Here is a 19,690-nt window from a genome sequence, read left to right as displayed (position 1 = left end):
TGCAAAAAATGGATAGCCAGTTGTTCCAGTACCACTTGCTGAAAGATTATCCTTTTCCTCCTCAAAATCAATTGTTCATATATGTGTGGATCTACGCCTGGAATTTTTTTTTATCTACTTTTGTACTCTTAAAAAATCATTTTTATTTTTTTTTGTTTGTTTTTGGTTTTGTTTTTTTTGGTTTTTTTTCCAATTTATTTATTTTCAGAAAAACAGTATTCATTATTTTTTCACCACACCCAGTGCTCCATGCAAGCCGTGCCCTCTATAATACCCACTACCTGGTACCCCCAACCTCCCACCCACCCCCCGCCACTTCAAACCCCTCAGATTATTTTTCAGAGTCCATAGTCTCTCATGGTTCACCTCCCCTTCCAATTTACCCAAAAGCACATACCCTCCCCAAAGTCCATAACCCTACCCCCCTTCTCCCAACCCCCCTCCCCCCAGCAACCCACAGTTTGTTTCGTGAGATTAAGAGTCACTTATGGTTTGTCTCCCTCCCTATCCTGTCTTGTTTCATGGATTCTTCTCCTACCCACTTAAGCCCCCATATTGCATCACCACTTCCTCATATCAGGGAGATCATATGATAGTTGTCTTTCTCCGCTTGACTTATTTCACTAAGCATGATACACTCTAGTTCCATCCATATTGTCGCAAATGGACATTTTTATTAGCTATAATTGACACATATTAGTTTCAGGTATACAACATAGCGATTCAATATTTATATATGTTACAAAATGATAACCACAGTAACACTAGTTAACATCCATTTCCACACATTGTGACAGATTTTTATCTTAAAACAGTCTGAGGGGTTTGAAGTGGCGGGGGGGTGGGAGGTTGGGGTACCAGGTGGTGGGTATTATAGAGGGCACGGCTTGCATGGAGCACTGGGTGTGGTGAAAAAATAATGAATAATGTTTTTCTGAAAATAAATAAATTGGAAAAAAAAATAAAGGATAGGTACTACATCCCTAACTTAAAAAAAAAAAAAAAGAATTTTGAGATCTACTCTTTTAGCAACTAACAATACATACTGTTAATTATAGACACCATGCTATATATTATATTCTTGGGACATTTATTTTATAGTTTTATATTATATAGTCAAAATATGTATATTTTATAGTAAAAATCTATACCATTTGACTCATTTTGCCCACCTCTGGAAACCACAATCTGTTTTCTGTACCTATGAACTTGGGGGTTTTGTTTCTTTCTTTGTGTTTAGACTCCATGTATAAATGAGATCATAAACTTATTCTTTTTTTTCCTATTTTATTTTTATTATTTTATTAAGTTTTTATTTTTTATAAACATATAATATATTTTTATCCCCAGGGGTACAGGTCTATGAATTGCCAGGTTTACACACTTCACAGCACTCACCATAGCACATACCCTCCCCAATGTCCATAACCCCACCCCCCTCTCTCTACCCCCCCTCCCCCCAGCAACCCTCAGTTTGGATCATAAACTTACTCTAATGAAAATTCAGAGTTTCTATATATGGTAGTGTGAGGGAGAGCAATGCTTCTATCCTTGTTCTTCTTTCTCAAGATTGCTTTGTGTATTTAGGGTCTCTTGCTATTCCTTATTATTTTAGGAGTTTTTTTATGTTTCTGTGAAAAATGCTATTGGAATTTTGATAGGGATTACATTGAATCTGTAGATTATGGACATATTAAAAATAGTATTTCTTCCAGTCCATGAACATAGAATATCTTTCCATTTAGTTGTGTCTTCTTCAATTTCTTTCATCAGTGGTCTTACAGTTTTCAGTGTACAGATTTTTCAAACTCCTTATATATTTATTCTTACCTATTTTATTCTTTTTTATGCATTTATGTATTTATATAAATTTTATATGTTGATTTTATATCCTGAAACTTTACTGAATTTGTTTATTAATTTTTTTATTAACCATTTTTTACTAGAGTCTTTGGGGTTTTCTGTACATTATATTGTGTCATCTGCAAGTAATAATAGTTTTATTTCTTCCTTTTCAATTAGGATGCCTTTCATTTCTTTTTCTTAACTAATTGTTATGGCTAGGACTTCCAGTACTATGTTGCTAAAAGTGGTGAGAGTGGGCATCCCTGTCTTGTTCTTTGTCTTTGAGGAAAAGCTTCTAGCTTTTCACCATTGAGTATAATATTAGTTGTAGGTTTGTCATCCATGACCTTTAATAAGGTGAAGTCCATTCCCTTTATACTCACTTTGTTGAGAGTTTTTGTCATAAATGGATTTTGAATTTTGTCAAATGCTTTCTCCATATCTATTGAGAGGATCATAAGATTTGTATCCTTCATTTTGTTAATGTGGTCTATCATGTTGATTGATTTATGGATGTCGAACCACCCTTGCATCCCTGGAATAAATCCCACTTGATCATAGTGAATGATCATTTTAGTGTAATGTTAAGTTTGATTTGCTAATATTTGTATTTTTTTTTACTTTTTTTTTTGAGTTTTTATTTAAATTCTAGTTAGTTAACATATAGTGTAATATTGGTTTCAGGAGTAGAATTTGGTGACACATATAACACCCAGTGGTTTGCTGATATTTTATTGAGGACTTTGCATCTGTGTTCGTCTCAATATTGGCCTGTAGTTTTCTTTTATTGTGGCATCCTTGTCTAGTTTTGGTATCAGGGTAATTCTAGCCTCACAAAATGAATTTAGAAATGGTCCCTCCTAGGGGTACCTGAGTGGTTCAATCGATTAAGATCTGACTCTGGATTTCAGTTCAGGTTATGATCTCCAAGTCATGGGATCAAGCCCCACATCTGGCTCCACACCCGGCATGGAATCTGCTTGGGTTTCTCTTCCTTTGCCCCTCCCCCCACTCACTCATTCTTGTTCTCTCTCTCTCTAAAATAAATAAATCTTAAAAAAAAAAAAAAAGAAATGGTTCCTCCTCTTCTATTTTTCTTCAAGAATTTGAGAAGGATTATTATTGATTCTTTAAATATTTGGTAGAATCCCACAGTGAAGCTGTCTAGTACTTGACTTTTGCTTGTTGGGATATGTGTACCTTTATGGCAATAAACACTCTCTCTTGATTATTGTAGCATAATAATGGGCCTTGAAATGTTATTCTTTTTAAACATTGTTTTGGCTATATTAGGGACTTTGAATTTCCATACATATTTTAGAATCAATTTGTCAGTTTCTACCAGAAAAGATGTTGATACTTTGAGTGTAATAGAGTTGAATCAAGAGATCATTTTGGGAAGGTTGAAAAGTCAATATCAAATATGTCTATCTATGAACATTATTTAACTTTTTATTTATATGATCCATAATTTCTCTGGGCAATTTTATATTAGTTTCAATGTATAGTTTGGGATATTGTGTTAAATTTATCACTAATATATTTTTAATTTTTTCATAAATAGTTTTATTTCTATAATGTTAATTTCCAGTTGCTCATTGCTAATATGTAAAAATACAATTGACTTTTGTACATTTGCCTCATATCCTATAAATATCCTCACTTATAAATGCTGCTAGCTCTCATAGATTCCTTAGGATTTTCAACATAGATGATTGTGACATTTATAAATACAATTTCGCTTCTTCTTTTCTAATCCATATGGGCCTAATTTTTTCTTGCCTTATTACAGTGACAGAATAATGTTAGATAGAAGTTATAATGTCAGACATCCTTTCCTTATTCTCAGTGTTGAGGGGAAAATATTAAGTCTTATACTATTAAGTATGATAGAAAATATAAGTTTTTGTAAATAACACCTTATCAAGTTGGGGAATTTTACTTTATTTCTCGGGGCTGAATTTTTATCATGAATGGGTATTGAGTTTGTTAAAAGCTTTCATCTGTATTAATAAGATAATCCTGTTTTTTAAAAAGATGGTTGATATATTCATTAAATTGATTTACTTTCAAACACTACAGTGACACTGAATTACAAAACAAACCCACTTCATTGTAATATACAGTTGACTCTTGACAGTATGGAGATTAGGTTCACCAACACCTTTGCAGCTGAAAATCTACATATAACTTTTGACTCTCTCAAAACTTAAGTACTGATAACCTACTATTGATTGGAAGTCTGACCAATAACATGAAGTGTTAATTAACACATATTTTATATGTTATATATATTATATGTTGTATTCTTATAATAAAGTAAGCTAAAGAAAAGAAAACATTATTTTAAAAATCATGAATTGATGGCTTCGGCAGCACATGTACTAAAAAGTCGTGAGGAAGAGAAAATATGTTTAGAGTAACTGTATCCAAAAAGCTATATAGGTGAACCCATACAAATCAAACCCATGTTGTTCAAGGGTCAACTGTATTATCTTTTTTCTATAGTTGTGTATTTGATCTGCTAAAATATTTTTAGGATTTTGCATCTATCTTCATAAAGGTTGTCTGTAATTTTCTTCTGGTGTTTTTTTGGCTATGAGGTAATGTGGCCACATAGAATGACTTAGATGTTCTTTTTTCTGTTTTCCGGAGAGGTTTATATAAAAATGATATTACTTCTTTCTTATGTTTGGTAGAATTCACCAGTAAAGCCACTTGGGCTTAGAATTTTCTTTGCAGGAAAGTGTTTAATACAAACTTAATCTCCTTAACAGATGGAGCTCTTTAGATTATCTATTTCTTCCTGTCTTCAAGGATTCTGTCATTTTATCTAAATGTGTGAACTTACTGGGATAAATTTGTTCATAATAATCTCAGATTTTACCTTTCGTGGGACAATCTGTGATCTCATTTTGTTCATTCCTGAAATTATAGTTCATGTCTTTCTCTTGTTTTCCTATTCATTCTGCATAGGAATTTATCAGTTATATTGATCTTCCATGAACAAGTTTTTGATGTTAATGGTGTTTTTATATTGTCCTTATGTTTTCTTTTTTATTAATTTCTGCTGTTATGTTTCCTTCCTCATGCTTACTTTGGGTTTAATTAGCTCCTTTTTTTAAAAATTTCTTAAAGTGAATGCCTAGTTTGCCAATGTGAGATCTTTCTTCTTTTAAAATATGAGTTTAATGTTATAAACTTCCTCTAAGTTCTGCTTTAGTTGCATCCTCTGCATTATATTTTCATTTTTAATGAGTTCAAAATATTTTATAATTTCCATTCTGATTTTCTCTTTGACCCCTGAGTTATATAGATGGGTGTTGCTTAATTCCAAAAAATTGGGGAGATTTTATAGATATCTGCCTCCTGTTGATTTTTAGTTTAACTCAGAGAACATATTTTACATGATTTCAATCCTTTTAAATTTACTGAAATTTGTTTTATAGCCCTCAATATGGCATCTCAACAAATGTCTCATGCCCATTCAAAAAGACTATATATTATGCTCTTGTTAAGTTTTATGTTTTGTAAGTTTCATTTGGGTCCACTTGGTTGATTTTGTTTTAGTCATCTATATTTATACTAATTCCAACTTTATTTGTGGATTCTTCTAGTTTGCCTTTCAGTTATATCAAGATTTTGCCTCATGTATTTTAAATATAGGATGGTTATGTCTTCTGAAGGCCCCTAGTCATTATGAAATTTTCCTCATTATTCCCAATAATATTTCTTATTTTCAAGTATACTTTGATATTAATACTGCCATGTCAGTCTTTCTTGATTTGGATTTGTATGGTATCTTTTTCTTTCATTTACATACATACACAAGTAATAGGAAGTCTTACTTTTTTTTTTCCAGTCCAAAGATCTCTGCTTTTTCTTTTTTTCTTAAAGATTTATTTATTTCCTCATATCAGGGAGATCATATGATATTTGTCTTTCTCCGCTTGACTTATTTGACAGATCACAAGTAGGCAGAGAGGCAGGCAGAGAGGAAGGGAAGCAGGCTCTCCTCTGAGCAGAGAACCCAATGCGGGGCTTGATCCCAGGACCCTGGGACCATGACCTGAGCCGAAAGCAGAGGCTTTAACCCACTGAACATTAGCATTTTTATACCAGTACATTCAATGTAATTATCAATATATTTGGTTTAAATACATGTTCTTTTTATTCATTTTATATGTGTCCCATATGCTGTTGTTTTATTTCCCATCATTTTCTCTCCTTTTGAATTAGATATTTTCTTGATTTAATTTTATCTCCACTGTTGATTTATTAGTTATACTTCTTTGTTTTACTCTTATAATGGTTTCAAGGATTTATAATATACACCTTTCATTTATAACAACCTATTTTCAAATAATATAATACTATTTCACAAGTGGTATGAGCACTTTAAAATGGTATGCTTCACCTTTTATTTTTTTGTCCCTTATATTGTTATTGCCAAATATTTTACTGCTATTTTTGTCCTCTATCTTACTGCTATTCTTGTTATATATTTTATTCTACATGTTATAAACCTCTTGATACATTGTTATTATTTTGGCTTTCAGCAGGTAATTATCTACTAAAGAGATTGAAATGAGGAAAAAAGGGGCGCCTGGGTGGCTCAGAGGGTTAAGCCTCTGCTTTCAGCGCATGTCATGATCTCAAGGTCCTGGGATTGAGCCCCGCATCGGGCTCTCTGCTCAGTGAGAGCCTGCTTACTCCTCTCTCTCTCTCTCAGCCTGCCTCTCTGCCTACTTGTGATTTCTGTCTATCAAATAAATAAATAAATAATCTTTTAAAAAAAAAAAAGAAATGAGGAAAAAATTCATATACCCATATATTTGTTTTTATGTGCTTTCCCTATTTTTATATTAATCCAGATTTCCATCTAGTGTCATTTCCTCCTTCCTGAAGAACTTCCTTGAAAGTTCTTATAATGCAGGTATATTGGTAATTAATTTTCCCAGATTTTTAAGGTCTAAAGATATTTTGCTTCACTTTAATTTTTTTTATTAAATTGATTTATTTATTTTCAGAAAAACAGTATTCATTATTTTTTCACCACACCCAGTGCTCCATGCAATCCATGCCCTCTATAATACCCACCACCTGGTACCCCAACCTCCCACCCCCCCCCCGCCACTTCAAACCCCTCAGATTGTTTTTCAGAGTCCATAGTCTCTTATGATTCACCTCCCCTTCCAATTTACCCCAACTCCCTTCTCCTAACTCCCCATGTCCTCCATGCTATTTGTTATGCTCCACAAATAAGTGAAACCATATGATAATTGACTCTCTCTGCTTGACTTATTTCACTCAGCATAATCTCTTCCAGTCCCGTCCATGTTGCTACAAAAGTTGGGTATTCATCCTTTCTGATGGAGGCATAATACTCCATAGTGTATATGGACCACATCTTCCTTATCCATTCATCCGTTGAAGGGCATCTTGGTTCTTTCCATAGTTTGGCGACCGTGGCCATTGCTGCTATAAACATTGGGGTACAGATGGCCCTTCTTTTCACGACATCTGTATCTTTGGGGTAAATACCCAGCAGTGCAATTGCAGGGTCATAGGGAAGTTCTATTTTTAATTTCTTGAGGAATCTCCACACTGTTCTCCAAAGAGGCTGCACCAACTTGCATTCCCACCAACAGTGTAAGAGGGTTCCCCTTTCTCCACATCCTCTCCAACACATGTTGTTTCCTGTTTTGTTAATTTTGGCCATTCTAACTGGTGTAAGGTGATATCTCAATGTGGTTTTTTTTGGGGTTTTTTTGTTTTTTTTTTTTCCTGAAAAGAAATTGCCTTTATTAAGTTATTTTTAATTAGAAGATGGCTTTATTTTTCCCACTGTAGAAAGTTTACACCTGGCAATAATAAGAAACAGATCAAATATAGTATATCCCCTTTAAACTAAGGGTGCACAGTGCCATTGCCAACATCATTCCTAAAATTACACTACTTATTTTGATTTTTTTTCCAATTTATTTATTTTCAGAAAAACAGTATTCATTATTTTTTCACCACACCCAGTGCTCCATGCAAGCCGTGCCCTCTATAATACCCACCACCTGGTACCCCAACCTCCCACCCCCCCGCCACTTCAAACCCCTCAGACTGTTTTTCAGAGTCCATAGTCTCTCATGGTTCACCTCCCCTTCCAATTTACCCAAATTCCCTACTCCTCTCTAACGCCCCTTGTCCTCCATGCTATTTGTTATGCTCCACAAATAAGTGAAACCATGTGATAATTGACTCTCTCTGCTTGACTTATTTCACTCAGCATAATCTCTTCCAGTCCCGTCCATGTTGCTACAAAAGTTGGGTATTCATCCTTTCTGATGGAGGCATAATACTCCATAGTGTATATGGACCACATCTTCCTTATCCATTCGTCCGTTGAAGGGCATCTTGGTTCTTTCCATAGTTTGGCGACTGTGGCCATTGCTGCTATAAACATTGGGGTACAGATGGCCCTTCTTTTCACGACATCTGTGTCTTTGGGGTAAATACCCAGGAGTGCAATTGCAGGGTCGTAGGGAAGCTCTATTTTTAATTTCTTGAGGAATCTCCACACTGTTCTCCAAAGAGGCTGCACCAACTTGCATTCCCACCAACAGTGTAAGAGGGTTCCCCTTTCTCCACATCCTCTCCAACACATGTTGTTTCCTGTTTTGTTAATTTTGGCCATTCTAACTGGTGTAAGGTGATATCTCAATGTGGTTTTAATTTGAATCTCCCTGAGGGCTAGTGATGATGAACATTTTTTTCATGTGTCTGACAGCCATTTGTATGTCTTGATTGGAGAAGTGTCTGTTCATATCTTCTGCCCATTTTTGATATGTTTGCCTGTTTTGTGTGTGTTGAGTTTGAGGAGTTCATTATAGATCCTAGACTCCTAGAGGAGAACATAGGCAGGAATCTCTTCGACATCAGCCACAGCAACTTCTTCCAAGATATGTCTCCAAAGGCAAAGGAAACAAAAACGAAAATAAACTTTTGGGACTTCATCAAAATCAAAAGCTTCTGCACAGCAAAGGAAACAGTCAAAAAAACAAAGAGGCAACCCACGGAATGGGAGAAGATATTTGCAAATGACAGTACAGACAAAAGGTTGATATTTACTTTAATTTTTAAAAGATATTGTTGCTGGATGTAGAATTCTAGTATTCTAGGTTAGCAGGGTTTTTTGGTTTTTTTTTGTTTTTTTTCTTTTCCCTTTCAATACTTTAGAGCACAGGAGTGCTCAATCAGGAGTGAAGTATGCCTCTCAGGAGATATTAGACAATGTGTAGACACATTTTTGGTCCTGAGAGAAAGGAGTGATGCTAGCATCTGAATTTAGTTGGTAGACATCAGGGATGCTGCTAAATGTCATACAAAGCACAGAACAAAATGCCCCCCAAACAAAGAATTAAATGGTCTACAATATCAATAGTGTTGAGTTTGAGAAACATTGCTAAATTTACAGTCTTCCTTTGCTTGAAGTCATATGGCCTATGGCCTAGTTGAGTTTCTTTTGGAAAATCATCTGACAATTCTCTCAGATTCTCATTTAATCTGAAGATTAAAGTATCATCAACATATGGAATGTTTTGGTGTTGAAAAATAACTTATTTTTCAAGAGAGTTGACACAATGTTAATTGTGTTAAGATTGAAAAACCCTGCCTTAAGAGATGCGTTTTCATTGTGTGGAGACTTTCACAGTTTTTATAAGATGTCTGCATTTCTTCTTCTATAAGATGTCTGTCTTTTCTTTCTTCTTCTTTTTTTTTCCCCCCCTATGTAGGATTTTCCTCCCTAGTATCTGCTTTGAAGATTTTTACTTCTTATTCTTGGGAATTTGACTGAGATGAGTTTTGATATAATTTTCTTTGTGTTTCTTATAATTAGGGTTTGTTAAGTTTCTTGCATCAATAGTTTAATTTTTATCAAATTTTGAAATTTTTCCAAAATCACTCAGTATTGTTCTACAGGTCACTTACTCCTTTTTCATATTTTTCATTTTTTTTTTTTTTAGTCTTTGTGTCATCTGTAATTGTTTCTATTGATTTGCCTTCAGATTCACTGATTTTTTTTTTCCTGAAATGTCTAGTCTTCTGTTAAACCTATTCAGTGTACTTTTCTTTTTATAACTTTCATTTTCCAATATCAAATCTCGGTCAGTTGGGGCTTTTTATGCCTGTATTACTATTCTCATTGTATTTATGTTTTCATCTATCTTCTTGACATACAAAGCATACTTATAACAGTTGTTTTATCATCCTTGTTCTATCATTTCTGTCAGTTCTAGGCTGTCTCCCTGGGATTGAAATTTTCACCTGTTTATAGGCTTTATTTTCCTGCTTATTTGTATGTCTGGGAATTTTTTTATTAAACACAGAATAGTGTTGAATTTCATTTTTTGTTATGTTTCCTTACTGCTAGACTTTGTTCAGGTATATGATTAACTCTCTTGCAGCCCTGTTAGATCATCTCCAGACTTGTCATTAGCTTGTTAATGTAGGTCCAGAACCACTGCTAGGGGATGATCTTTATGAGGCCTCTTATAAGTTCTATGTGTTACAATATCTCTGTACTCTGACTAGTGGGATTGGAAATTTCTTTTGGCCCTCTGTGAATTCTGATGATTTTTTAGCTACCATCAAGCAGTTTCATGTAGTTTCACCCCATATGCATAAAAAGCAGAAGGCACTTCATTGATTTTGAGTTTTCTTTCAGTATAGTTCCCTTTTCTCTGGTACTCTGCCCCACAAACTCTTGCCACCTCATTCTCCCCCACTTTAATCTCCCAAGCTCAGTAAGACCACTAGGCTCTGTTTGGACTCCTCTATGTGAATTGTAGCCTGTAATTGGCCTCCAAATAATGAGACAGTGTGATCCTAAGGCTCACCTTACTTATTTCTTTACTCTCAGGGATCACAGTCCTGTACTATCTCTTGTCCAGTGCTGAAAACAGTTGTTTTTTTATATTGGAGCAGTTAATCCTTATGGGTAGAAGCAAGAATCCTTAGTCTTCTGTAGCTTGATGGCTTTTTATAGAAGGCAAGCGCACACTCAGGCAGGATCTCAGAGCATTGTGTTTACTTGGGGAAACTGCCATTATCCACAGTGTCTCTTCCAGTTCAGAAGCTCTTTTGGAATACCCAAAGCTAATTGGAATTGGGCAAACAGAAACCTCTTTTAAACTGTGCAAGCATTAGGGCATAATCCAGAATATGAAAATGCAAGTATATGATAGAGAATATTATTTTATAATGACCATCTAGAACACCTTCTTCCTATGTCAGAATAATTGGGAAGCCAAATTAATCATCATATGTTGTTTGAGCTTGGAAATCAGTGCAGCTAGTGAATCCCTAGCACAACAAAGGAATGCAATTAATAACTTAAATGAATGGGAAAAGGGAGCAAGAACTATTTTTTTCTGCTGAATACTTAGTCATCTTGATTTCATTTCATGGAGTACTCCTAGAGACTGGTTTATGTCCAAATGCCCATCTAATAGTCAACATTAGATCAAACTGCAAAATTTGTATTCTTAGACCTTGATTTTCCTAAGTTACAAATTGGCCACCCCCATTTGGATATATTTACTTTCTCCCAAATGGTTCTAAAATTAATAAATTAAGCTTCAGCTTCTTAAAATATAGTCACATTCCTGTTTTTTCTTGGACCCTGAAACTAACTTCATCTTGGCATTTTGGGGTGTTTCACAAACTCTCTAGTCACTCATTTACATTCACTTGTATTATTATTGCCAAAGTCCATCTCAGATGTTGCAAGTTAGCAACCAGTAAAAATAATCTGGTCCTCGCTAATTTAAAAATATACAAATAAGCTATTATTTTTACACTGAGATAGTTCACATGAAGATATATTTTTATGATTTCTCTTGAATAATTTAAAGATCTGGCCACAGTGCAGTCAATGGAAACTGAAGAATACCTATCACTTTATTTTGAGTACATACTCCCCAACTGATCCTATTCCCTACCACTCCTTATCTTGCAGTTTCCTCTTCTAGGTTTTGTACTGCTGTGGTTGTTTTGGCATTTGAGTTTGTGATTCCTCACTAAGCTCATTCATTATGTGTAGATTTTATGAGTTAAAGTCTTGGGAGGTGACCTCATTTCTCTAAGTTCTTAGGAAGCACATCTATGTAACTTCCCAGTACATTCTCCAAATGAAAATTCTCAGAAAGTTATGAAGAACGGAAATAATGAAATCTGTTAGTATTATTCATTTCACTTTCTAAAAGAAGGAAATTAGAATTGGGAGAAAAATGACTATGTGTAATTTCCTAGGAAGAGAATCATGTTGACTAGATTTCTGAAAATGCTTTGAATCATCAGACAGCAGGACACTTTTCTGAAATAAAAATCACCTTTCCTTTTCCTATATAGTGCCCATTTTATTTCTGGCTCAATTCTTATTTTTATATAAATAGAACATAATCTTTTGACAAGTTAAGGAAAAAAGCCTATAGGGTCTTTAAAAGCCTTTGGGATTTTTTTTCAAAAATAAGAAATAAACATGTCTTTATAATTAATTTTCTAGCATTAGACACAATTCTTTTCTGGACTCCCAGGCTAGAAATTTTCCAAATGAAGAACAAATTAGGCTTTTGAATACCTATTGTGTTATCAAAGGGCAAAAATTAGCAGCATGTATTCCTAGCAGCTTTGGGAATAAATGTAGGTTTTGCCCACATTTATTCCCACAGGCCTCCAAAGAAAAGTATAGATCTAAGGGAAGGATAGAGAATAAATGCCAGGTTCTCACAGGGAACATATAACCTGGGGTACGGTACTTTGGTTTTTATAACTAGTTTAAGCAAAGTGTTCTTGTGGTTCAAAGAGTAAGCTTTCTTTTTCTTTTTAGCTCTTCCTTATTCAGTAGAAATTAAAGGCCCCAGATTAGACTGTGACCTTCTAGCTACAAGGTAGATAGTACCCCTGGCTCTTACCCTAAATGCCATTTGCTCCTACTCATTGTGATAGCCCAAATAATCCTGTTATGGGTTGAATTGTGTCCTCTGAAAGATATGTTTTAATCATAGCTTCCAGTACCTGTGCAAGTGACTTTATTTGGAAATAGGGTCTTTGAAGATGTAATCAATTTAAGACAATGTCATACTGTATTCCCAGTGTGGCTGGTGTCCCTACAAGAAGAGAAAATGGAGAGACTGGTGTCCCTACAAGAAGAGAAAATGGAGAGACAGCCAATCACAGAGTGGAATGCCTTGTGAAGATAGGCAGGGAGATTGGAAGAGTGTTTCTGCAAGCCAAGGGATGCCAAAGATTTCTACCAACTACCAGGAGTTAGGGAAAAATGCATAGAAGATAGTCTCCCTCAGAGCCTCCAGTAGGAATTAACCCTGTCAAAACCTTTATTTTGAACTTCTAACCTCTGGAACTAGAGAATAAATTTAATGTTGTAAGCTCCCCCACCAAATAATAATAATAATAATAATAATAATAATAATAATAATAAATAAAAGGCATATTAGGCCCAAATCCCAGTTGTCATTTACTAGCCATGTGACTTCTCTGGACCTCAGATTCTTCATTCATAGGATGATGAAAATAATACCGACCTTGACAGACTTTTGAAAAAATAAAACATAGTACCTAAAATGTAATAAACTGTTACTATACAGTGACTAAATAGTACCATATTTCAATGCTGCCATGGAACCCAAGCTATACAGCTTAAAAGGGATCTTTTTCCTGCATAAAACTCTTGAAATGCCTTAGGTAGATGACAAAAAAGAGTAATTCAGTGGGTTTTTCCTTCCTGTTTGCAAAATGTTAACCATAGTTGTACTTTCAAAAAAACCTATATTAGTTAGGATGACTACAGTTAACTGTGTAATACACAAAAATCCAAACCTGAATGTTTAATAGAACTCGTGCACATGGGGGGCACCTGGGGTGGCACAGTGGGTTAAGTTTCTGACTCCTGGTTTTGGCTCAGATCATGATCTCAGAGTTCTGGGATCAAGCCCCACATCAACTCCCTTCCTATACTCTCACACTCTCTCAAATAAAGAAATAAATCTTGAAAATAAAAAAAAAAACATGCACATGAAACCCAACCAGGTATTTCTGGTTGTTAGCCTTCTACATGGTCATTTAAGTACCCAGGTTCCTTTTATTTGGTGGCTCTATGCTCTTCTGGATCCTTAGAATCTTCTCCATTCACCCCGTCAAAAGGAGAAAAGAAGCATGGGATGATGTAATTACTTTCTAATTTTTTTTAGTCCAAAACTGACATACATCACTTGTGCTTAATTTCCATTTATCAAAATGTGGTGACATCTAATTGTAATAAAGGCTGGAAAATTCAATCTATGCTTAGAAAGATAAGAAGTGGTTTGGGCAAATACATAGAAGTCTGCTACAAATTGAAACTAACAATAATTGTTCAACTTAAGAAAGTGATAGTAGAACATGTCCTGCTGAACACTCTGTCATGTCCTTTTTGTGTACTTTATGGGATATATGTCACAACCTTCTCAACTGTGTACAATTCTGAGCCAGTGGTGTCCTGGTATTTGAACACAAACTTACCTGAACACTTAACCTTGACCCTTCTTATACTTAAATTCAGAAGTCTCAGGTTTTTCTTTTCCTTTTTTTTTAATTGACATTTTTTTTCAGTGTTCCAAGATTCTTATGTACCACACCCAGTACTCCATGCAATACATGGGTATTAAGGAGGGCACGTATTGCAAGTCTCAGATTTTTCCAATGCTTCCACTAATGTTGTGAGGGGCTTGCTATTTGGCACTGATGGTAATACATGGGATGAACTTCATTTGTACATAGGTTGGGTAGTAGTATGGGGTAGTATAGTAGAAAGGGGAGAGAAGAGAGCACACAAAACTCTGTCTTAAAACTAAGGACTTGATATTGCCCCATCTAAAATAGGTAAAGGAAGTAACTCGTAAGTTTTTTCACCTTCATGCCTCATGCAATGTCTCAGTGAGTAAATGGGGTGAGCATTCCAGGTTGGGAGATAGCTCTGCACACAGGGTCATTCAGGGACTCATAGTCCTACAAACAAGTTGTTTGCAATCCTCCCAGGCCTTGACATCATTTGCATAATATCAGCTGAGTTACTGGGGCTCCACCTATCCAAAAGGGTAAAGAGAATGTGGAAGAAGCACCCTCACTGCCTTAAGATATCAACAGGCAAGTGGCATTTATCACATTTTTCTGTTCACATTCCACTGTGAGAACTGTCTTGGGCCATATATATCCAACAGCAAGGAGATCTGAGTACTACAGTACAGGTGGGCAGCCACCTTTTACTGTGGAACAAGGCAAGAATGCATCTTAGAGGTAGGTAGTCCTTGCCACAGGATTCATGCAACCAAGTAATAATTAGAATGATACTGGGGTGCTTGGTGGCTCAGTCCATTAAATGTCCAACTCTTAATTTTGGCTCAGGTCATGATCTCAGAATCATGAGATTGAGCCCAGTTTTGGGCTCTCTGCTGGGTGTGGAGCCTACTTTGGATTTTTTTTTTCTCTATCTCTCTGCCTCTCCCCCTCCCCCAGTGCTGTTTCTCTATCCCTCTCTCTAAAAAGAAAGAACAGAGTGATATTTTGTGGCAAAGCAAAAGAGAAGCATAGTACGTTTCAATTTTTCATGTTTGTTATTATTTTACACTGCTGTATAAAGCATTCACAAGATATAATTAGATGTTTTTCAAACTTATACCCTAATTTTTTATAAGATTTAGATAAATAAGAAAAGAATAATTTGCCATATTGCTTTCATTTTCATGACATCATGTCATTTGTACATTTACTGTGCCTCTTGGATACCAGTCATTGTGCTAGACCCTGAGGATATAAAGACAGCTAATATATATAGCCCATATTCTCAAGAGCCCACAACTAGTGATAGAAATGATCAAGTTTCTCTATTGTTTTTTAAGTGCTGAATGCTATGCTCAGCACTGACCTAGAGGTATCTGCACAACTCAGCATGGGTATAGAGAAGGTTCAAAGGGAATGGTTGCAGAACACACAGAGCCAAATCTGGAAACAAGAGTAGGAGTTGGCCAAATGGACACAAATAGGGAAGAACACTATAAACCAATGAAATAGTGTGGGCAAAGCTAAGAAAGTCACACAACAGCTCACCTGGGAAAACTGCTAGTGAGGTAGCCTGGAGTCTCGGGTACAAGTTGGGACAGAGAGAGTTTGACACAGGCAGAGTCATTAGGAGCCTTGCATCCTGAGCTGGTAGTGGGGATTTTTCTGTAGGTGGTATGGTTCCTTGATACCCAGACATGGCCAGACCTTGTTTTCAAAAAAGCATTTTCTACATAGATAGATTGGAATCTAAGGACTCAGAATGCTGGCAGTAAGGTTAAACCTTCTGATACATTGAGAAAAAGATATTTTAGACCAAATTCTTGTGGAAAGAATTCCATATAGTAGAAAATCTTGCCAAACCCTTAGGAATTTTAAGTCTTTTGAGAATCAACCCCTGAAAGAAATAACTTTTTTTATTGTGCTGTTAATCACCTCATTAGTTTTTGATGCAATATTCCAAGATTCATTATTTACGTATAATACCCAGTGCTCCATGCGATATGTGCCCTCCTTAATACCACCACCAGGCTCACCCATCCCCCCACTCCCCTCCCCTCTAAAACCCTCAGTTTGTTTCTTGGAGTCCACAATCTCTTGTGGTTTGTTTCCACCTCCATCCCCCCTTCATTTTTCCTTTTCTTCTCCTAATGTCCTCCATGTTATTCCTTATGCTCCACAGGTAAGTTATACCATATAATTGACTTCCTCTGTTTGACTTATTTCACTCAGCATAATCTTTTCCACTCCCATCCATGTTGATGCAAAAATTGGGTATGTGTCCTTTTTGATGGCTGAGTAATATTCCCTTGTCTGAGTAATATTCCATTGTCTTCTTTATCCATTCATCTGTTGAAGGGTATCTCAGCTCTTCCCACAGCAAGAGATAACTTTCTAATCAAACTTATAGTACTGAGTGGTTTAGTGGTAGAAGACAATTATATATATTAATGTAAAGCCATCTTCAAAGGAGACAAGTAGGAAAATGTGAATTTGTGATGTAAGGCAGCATATAACTAGACACATTCAAAGTGCAGTGGGCTCTGAGGGCTGTGAGTATTTAAGCAAGGGAATTTAAATCATGAAGTAATAAGGGTATGGGATTGAATATTTGCCTTGAAAGGAGACAATCTATATTGGATTATATCCTCACTCATGGTTAGAGATAGCATTAGATTCTTCCTCAAATGCAAAACACAAGACAATAGCAATTATACAAGCAACTAATTTCTTCCCATCCTCCCAAGTCCTGGAAGGGAGGAAGATGAGTATTAGCCACAAAAGGGAATTATTGGTTAGAGCTTCTCTCTCCTTCATGTAGGATTCTGCACATGCTGGGGAGAAGAAAGGTGGTGGAATGTTTCTGACAGCCACTGGTCTGTCTTAGAAGTCAGTTCCTTCAAATGAGACCTACAAGTGGGTTGGTAGGGCTTGCTGGGAGCAGCAGCAGTCAGTGATACAAACGGGATGCTTCTCCTGTGTCCTCAGGCTGTCCCAGAATGGTCCCCCTCAGGCTTCTCTGAGGTCACAGGCTACAGTTCTGACTTTTCATGAAGAATAGCCACACATTCTCTGAAAATAAAGAAATTGGAAAAAAAAAAAAAGAATAGCCACACATTCAAGGACTAGCTGCTTTGTCGATTTAAGGCCAGGGGAGACTCTGGAAACAAAAAAGAAAGTCTTTAGAAAGCACCATTTTCTCGGGGGGGCCAGAGAGCCTTATGTAATAATTGTCCCGGGGGCCCATGCAAAGACAATTGGTAAGGCAAAGTTAACATAGCAGGCTTGCTTTAGAAAATCCTGCCTACCAGATTGGCCCTGGACTCTTGCCTCTGTAAGTCTAAGTACCATAGCAAGGCCCAGGAGAGATGGATCTATCAGTTCTGTCTCCTGGGTGTTTCTGTGATATCTTTTGTTGCAGTCATCCTCAAAGTTTGAGTGTGCATGTATGTGTATATATTGTGCGTCCTATCGTTTGGCTTGTGACTTCCAAGACAGCAAGGTTATGTCTTGATTATTTTTTCCCTTCTGTCATTTGTATAATAATTGAACTGTAGAAAGTTACTTTGGCTGAATGAGGATAAACTTCCATAATTCCCTGAGTGGGAAAGCCAGCTACCCCATACCTCATTTAAAAAAAAAAAAAAAAAAAAAAAAAAGGATCTTAACAAAATTTTCACACGATTTTCCCTTTAATGTGACAAAAAAAGAAATAGTTTGAGGAAAATATTAAAATAATAAAATTATTTCTTTCAATGAAATAGTAAAATATGTTTTACATAGATATTTGTTGGGAAGAAGATTTGGGAGACAATCTCTGCTAGTCAAATACATGTAAACTGCTAAGTTTTATTTTGGCCTTTCTGCCCTTACCACCCCCTCACTTTTAAAAATAAATATTCTATCAATGAGAAAGATGTTGGTAACCTAGTTTTCTATATTTTTATATCCCAGGAGCTTTGTTATTGTAAGTCTTTTCTGCCTCAACTTGCAAATCAGCTTAATTTAATTCTAAATGAAATCTCGAATTTTTCATTATGTTTGACACAAGCTTAGTAATTCTCTGAAAAGGTCTTTGTTAAATGAAGCTTAGCTAGAAATTCTGATATTCAGGGATGCTTACACAAACAACTGTCATTCTCTGCAATGAGTTCATTATTCAGTGACAGTTAACAGCATTGTTTTATTTAAAAATGTCTTTGTGTTTCTCTTCTTGTTCCAGCGACAGTTTTCCTGGAGTTCTGGAAAAGACGGCGAGCTGTAATTGCTTATGACTGGGATCTGATCGACTGGGAAGAAGAGGAGGTTTGTATTATTTACCTCAGAATTTTTCAAAAAGCAAATCAATGAATACACAGTCCTCTTGAGTTATCACTCTGCTCTGTGACAGAAGTCAGGTTTACTCATAAAGCATTTCAATACCTGTGTTTGCAAAAAACTTCAGGTAGTATAAAAAAGAACAGACTATAAAAGAAAGAAGAGACAACATTGTGATCGCTTAGTAGATTAAGATTCCATGGCTAAGTAAAGCATTTCACTTGTAGGTGGAGACATCAGAAGCATTAGTAGTAAGATTTGTTTAGTTTTCTTTTTTTTTATTTATTTATTTTCAGGATAACAGTATCATTATTTTTTCACCACACCCAGTGCTCCATGCAATCCATGCCCTCTATAATACCCACCACCTGGTACCCCCAACCTCCCACCCCCCCCCGCCACTTCAAACCCCTCAGATTGTTTTTCAGAGTCCATAGTCTCTCATGATTCACCTCCCCTTTTTTAGTTTTCTTAAATAGTGTTCTTTACTTTAACAGGAGAGTATTAATTAGTCTTATAGCTCTAAGTATATGGAAGGAAACGTAATGAGAGAATTCCAGGGAAGTGTTTCTGAGAGCTCTCCAGAACCCTGGACAGTGCTCAGAGCCGCAAAGGCTCAAATGCATGACCTCAAGTCCTTAAATACTGAGTAGAAACTACTCCTCAAATGTCCTCCATGGTGGAAGGGTCTAAATGCCACTTATTCTAGCCTGTGGCACTCAGATGGCTGTGCAGAAAAGCCCAAACTTGCTGCAAGCCTTCTTTATGGAAAATCCAGGGTATTAGGTTGCTGGGGCTCCCATAACAAAGGACCACAGACTGGGTGCCTTAAACAACAGAAATTAGTTGCTCACGTTTCTGGAGGCTAGAAGTCTGAGATCAAGGCATTGGCACAGTTGGTTTCTTCTAAGGGCTGTGA

At 36.0% G+C, this 19,690-nt stretch overlaps 1 protein-coding gene across 3 annotated transcripts in view; it reads left to right on the top strand.

The window, feature by feature from the left end:
* ANO4 (anoctamin 4) overlaps positions 1-19,690 on the top strand; it is a 380,838-nt gene that overhangs the window by 302,382 nt on the left and 58,766 nt on the right. For all 3 annotated transcript variants that reach the window (XM_044227349.1, XM_044227348.1, XM_044227346.1), the window contains one exon: positions 18,677-18,759. In XM_044227349.1, the coding sequence (XP_044083284.1) occupies positions 18,677-18,759 (83 nt within the window). The remainder of the gene's footprint in view (positions 1-18,676; positions 18,760-19,690) is intronic.

The sequence above is a fragment of the Neovison vison genome, chromosome 12, assembly GCF_020171115.1.
Source record: "Neovison vison isolate M4711 chromosome 12, ASM_NN_V1, whole genome shotgun sequence".
Classification (NCBI taxonomy): domain Eukaryota; kingdom Metazoa; phylum Chordata; class Mammalia; order Carnivora; family Mustelidae; genus Neogale; species Neogale vison.
The sequence above is the reverse complement of the archived record's forward strand: the minus strand, read 5'-3'. Positions and strand labels throughout refer to the sequence as shown.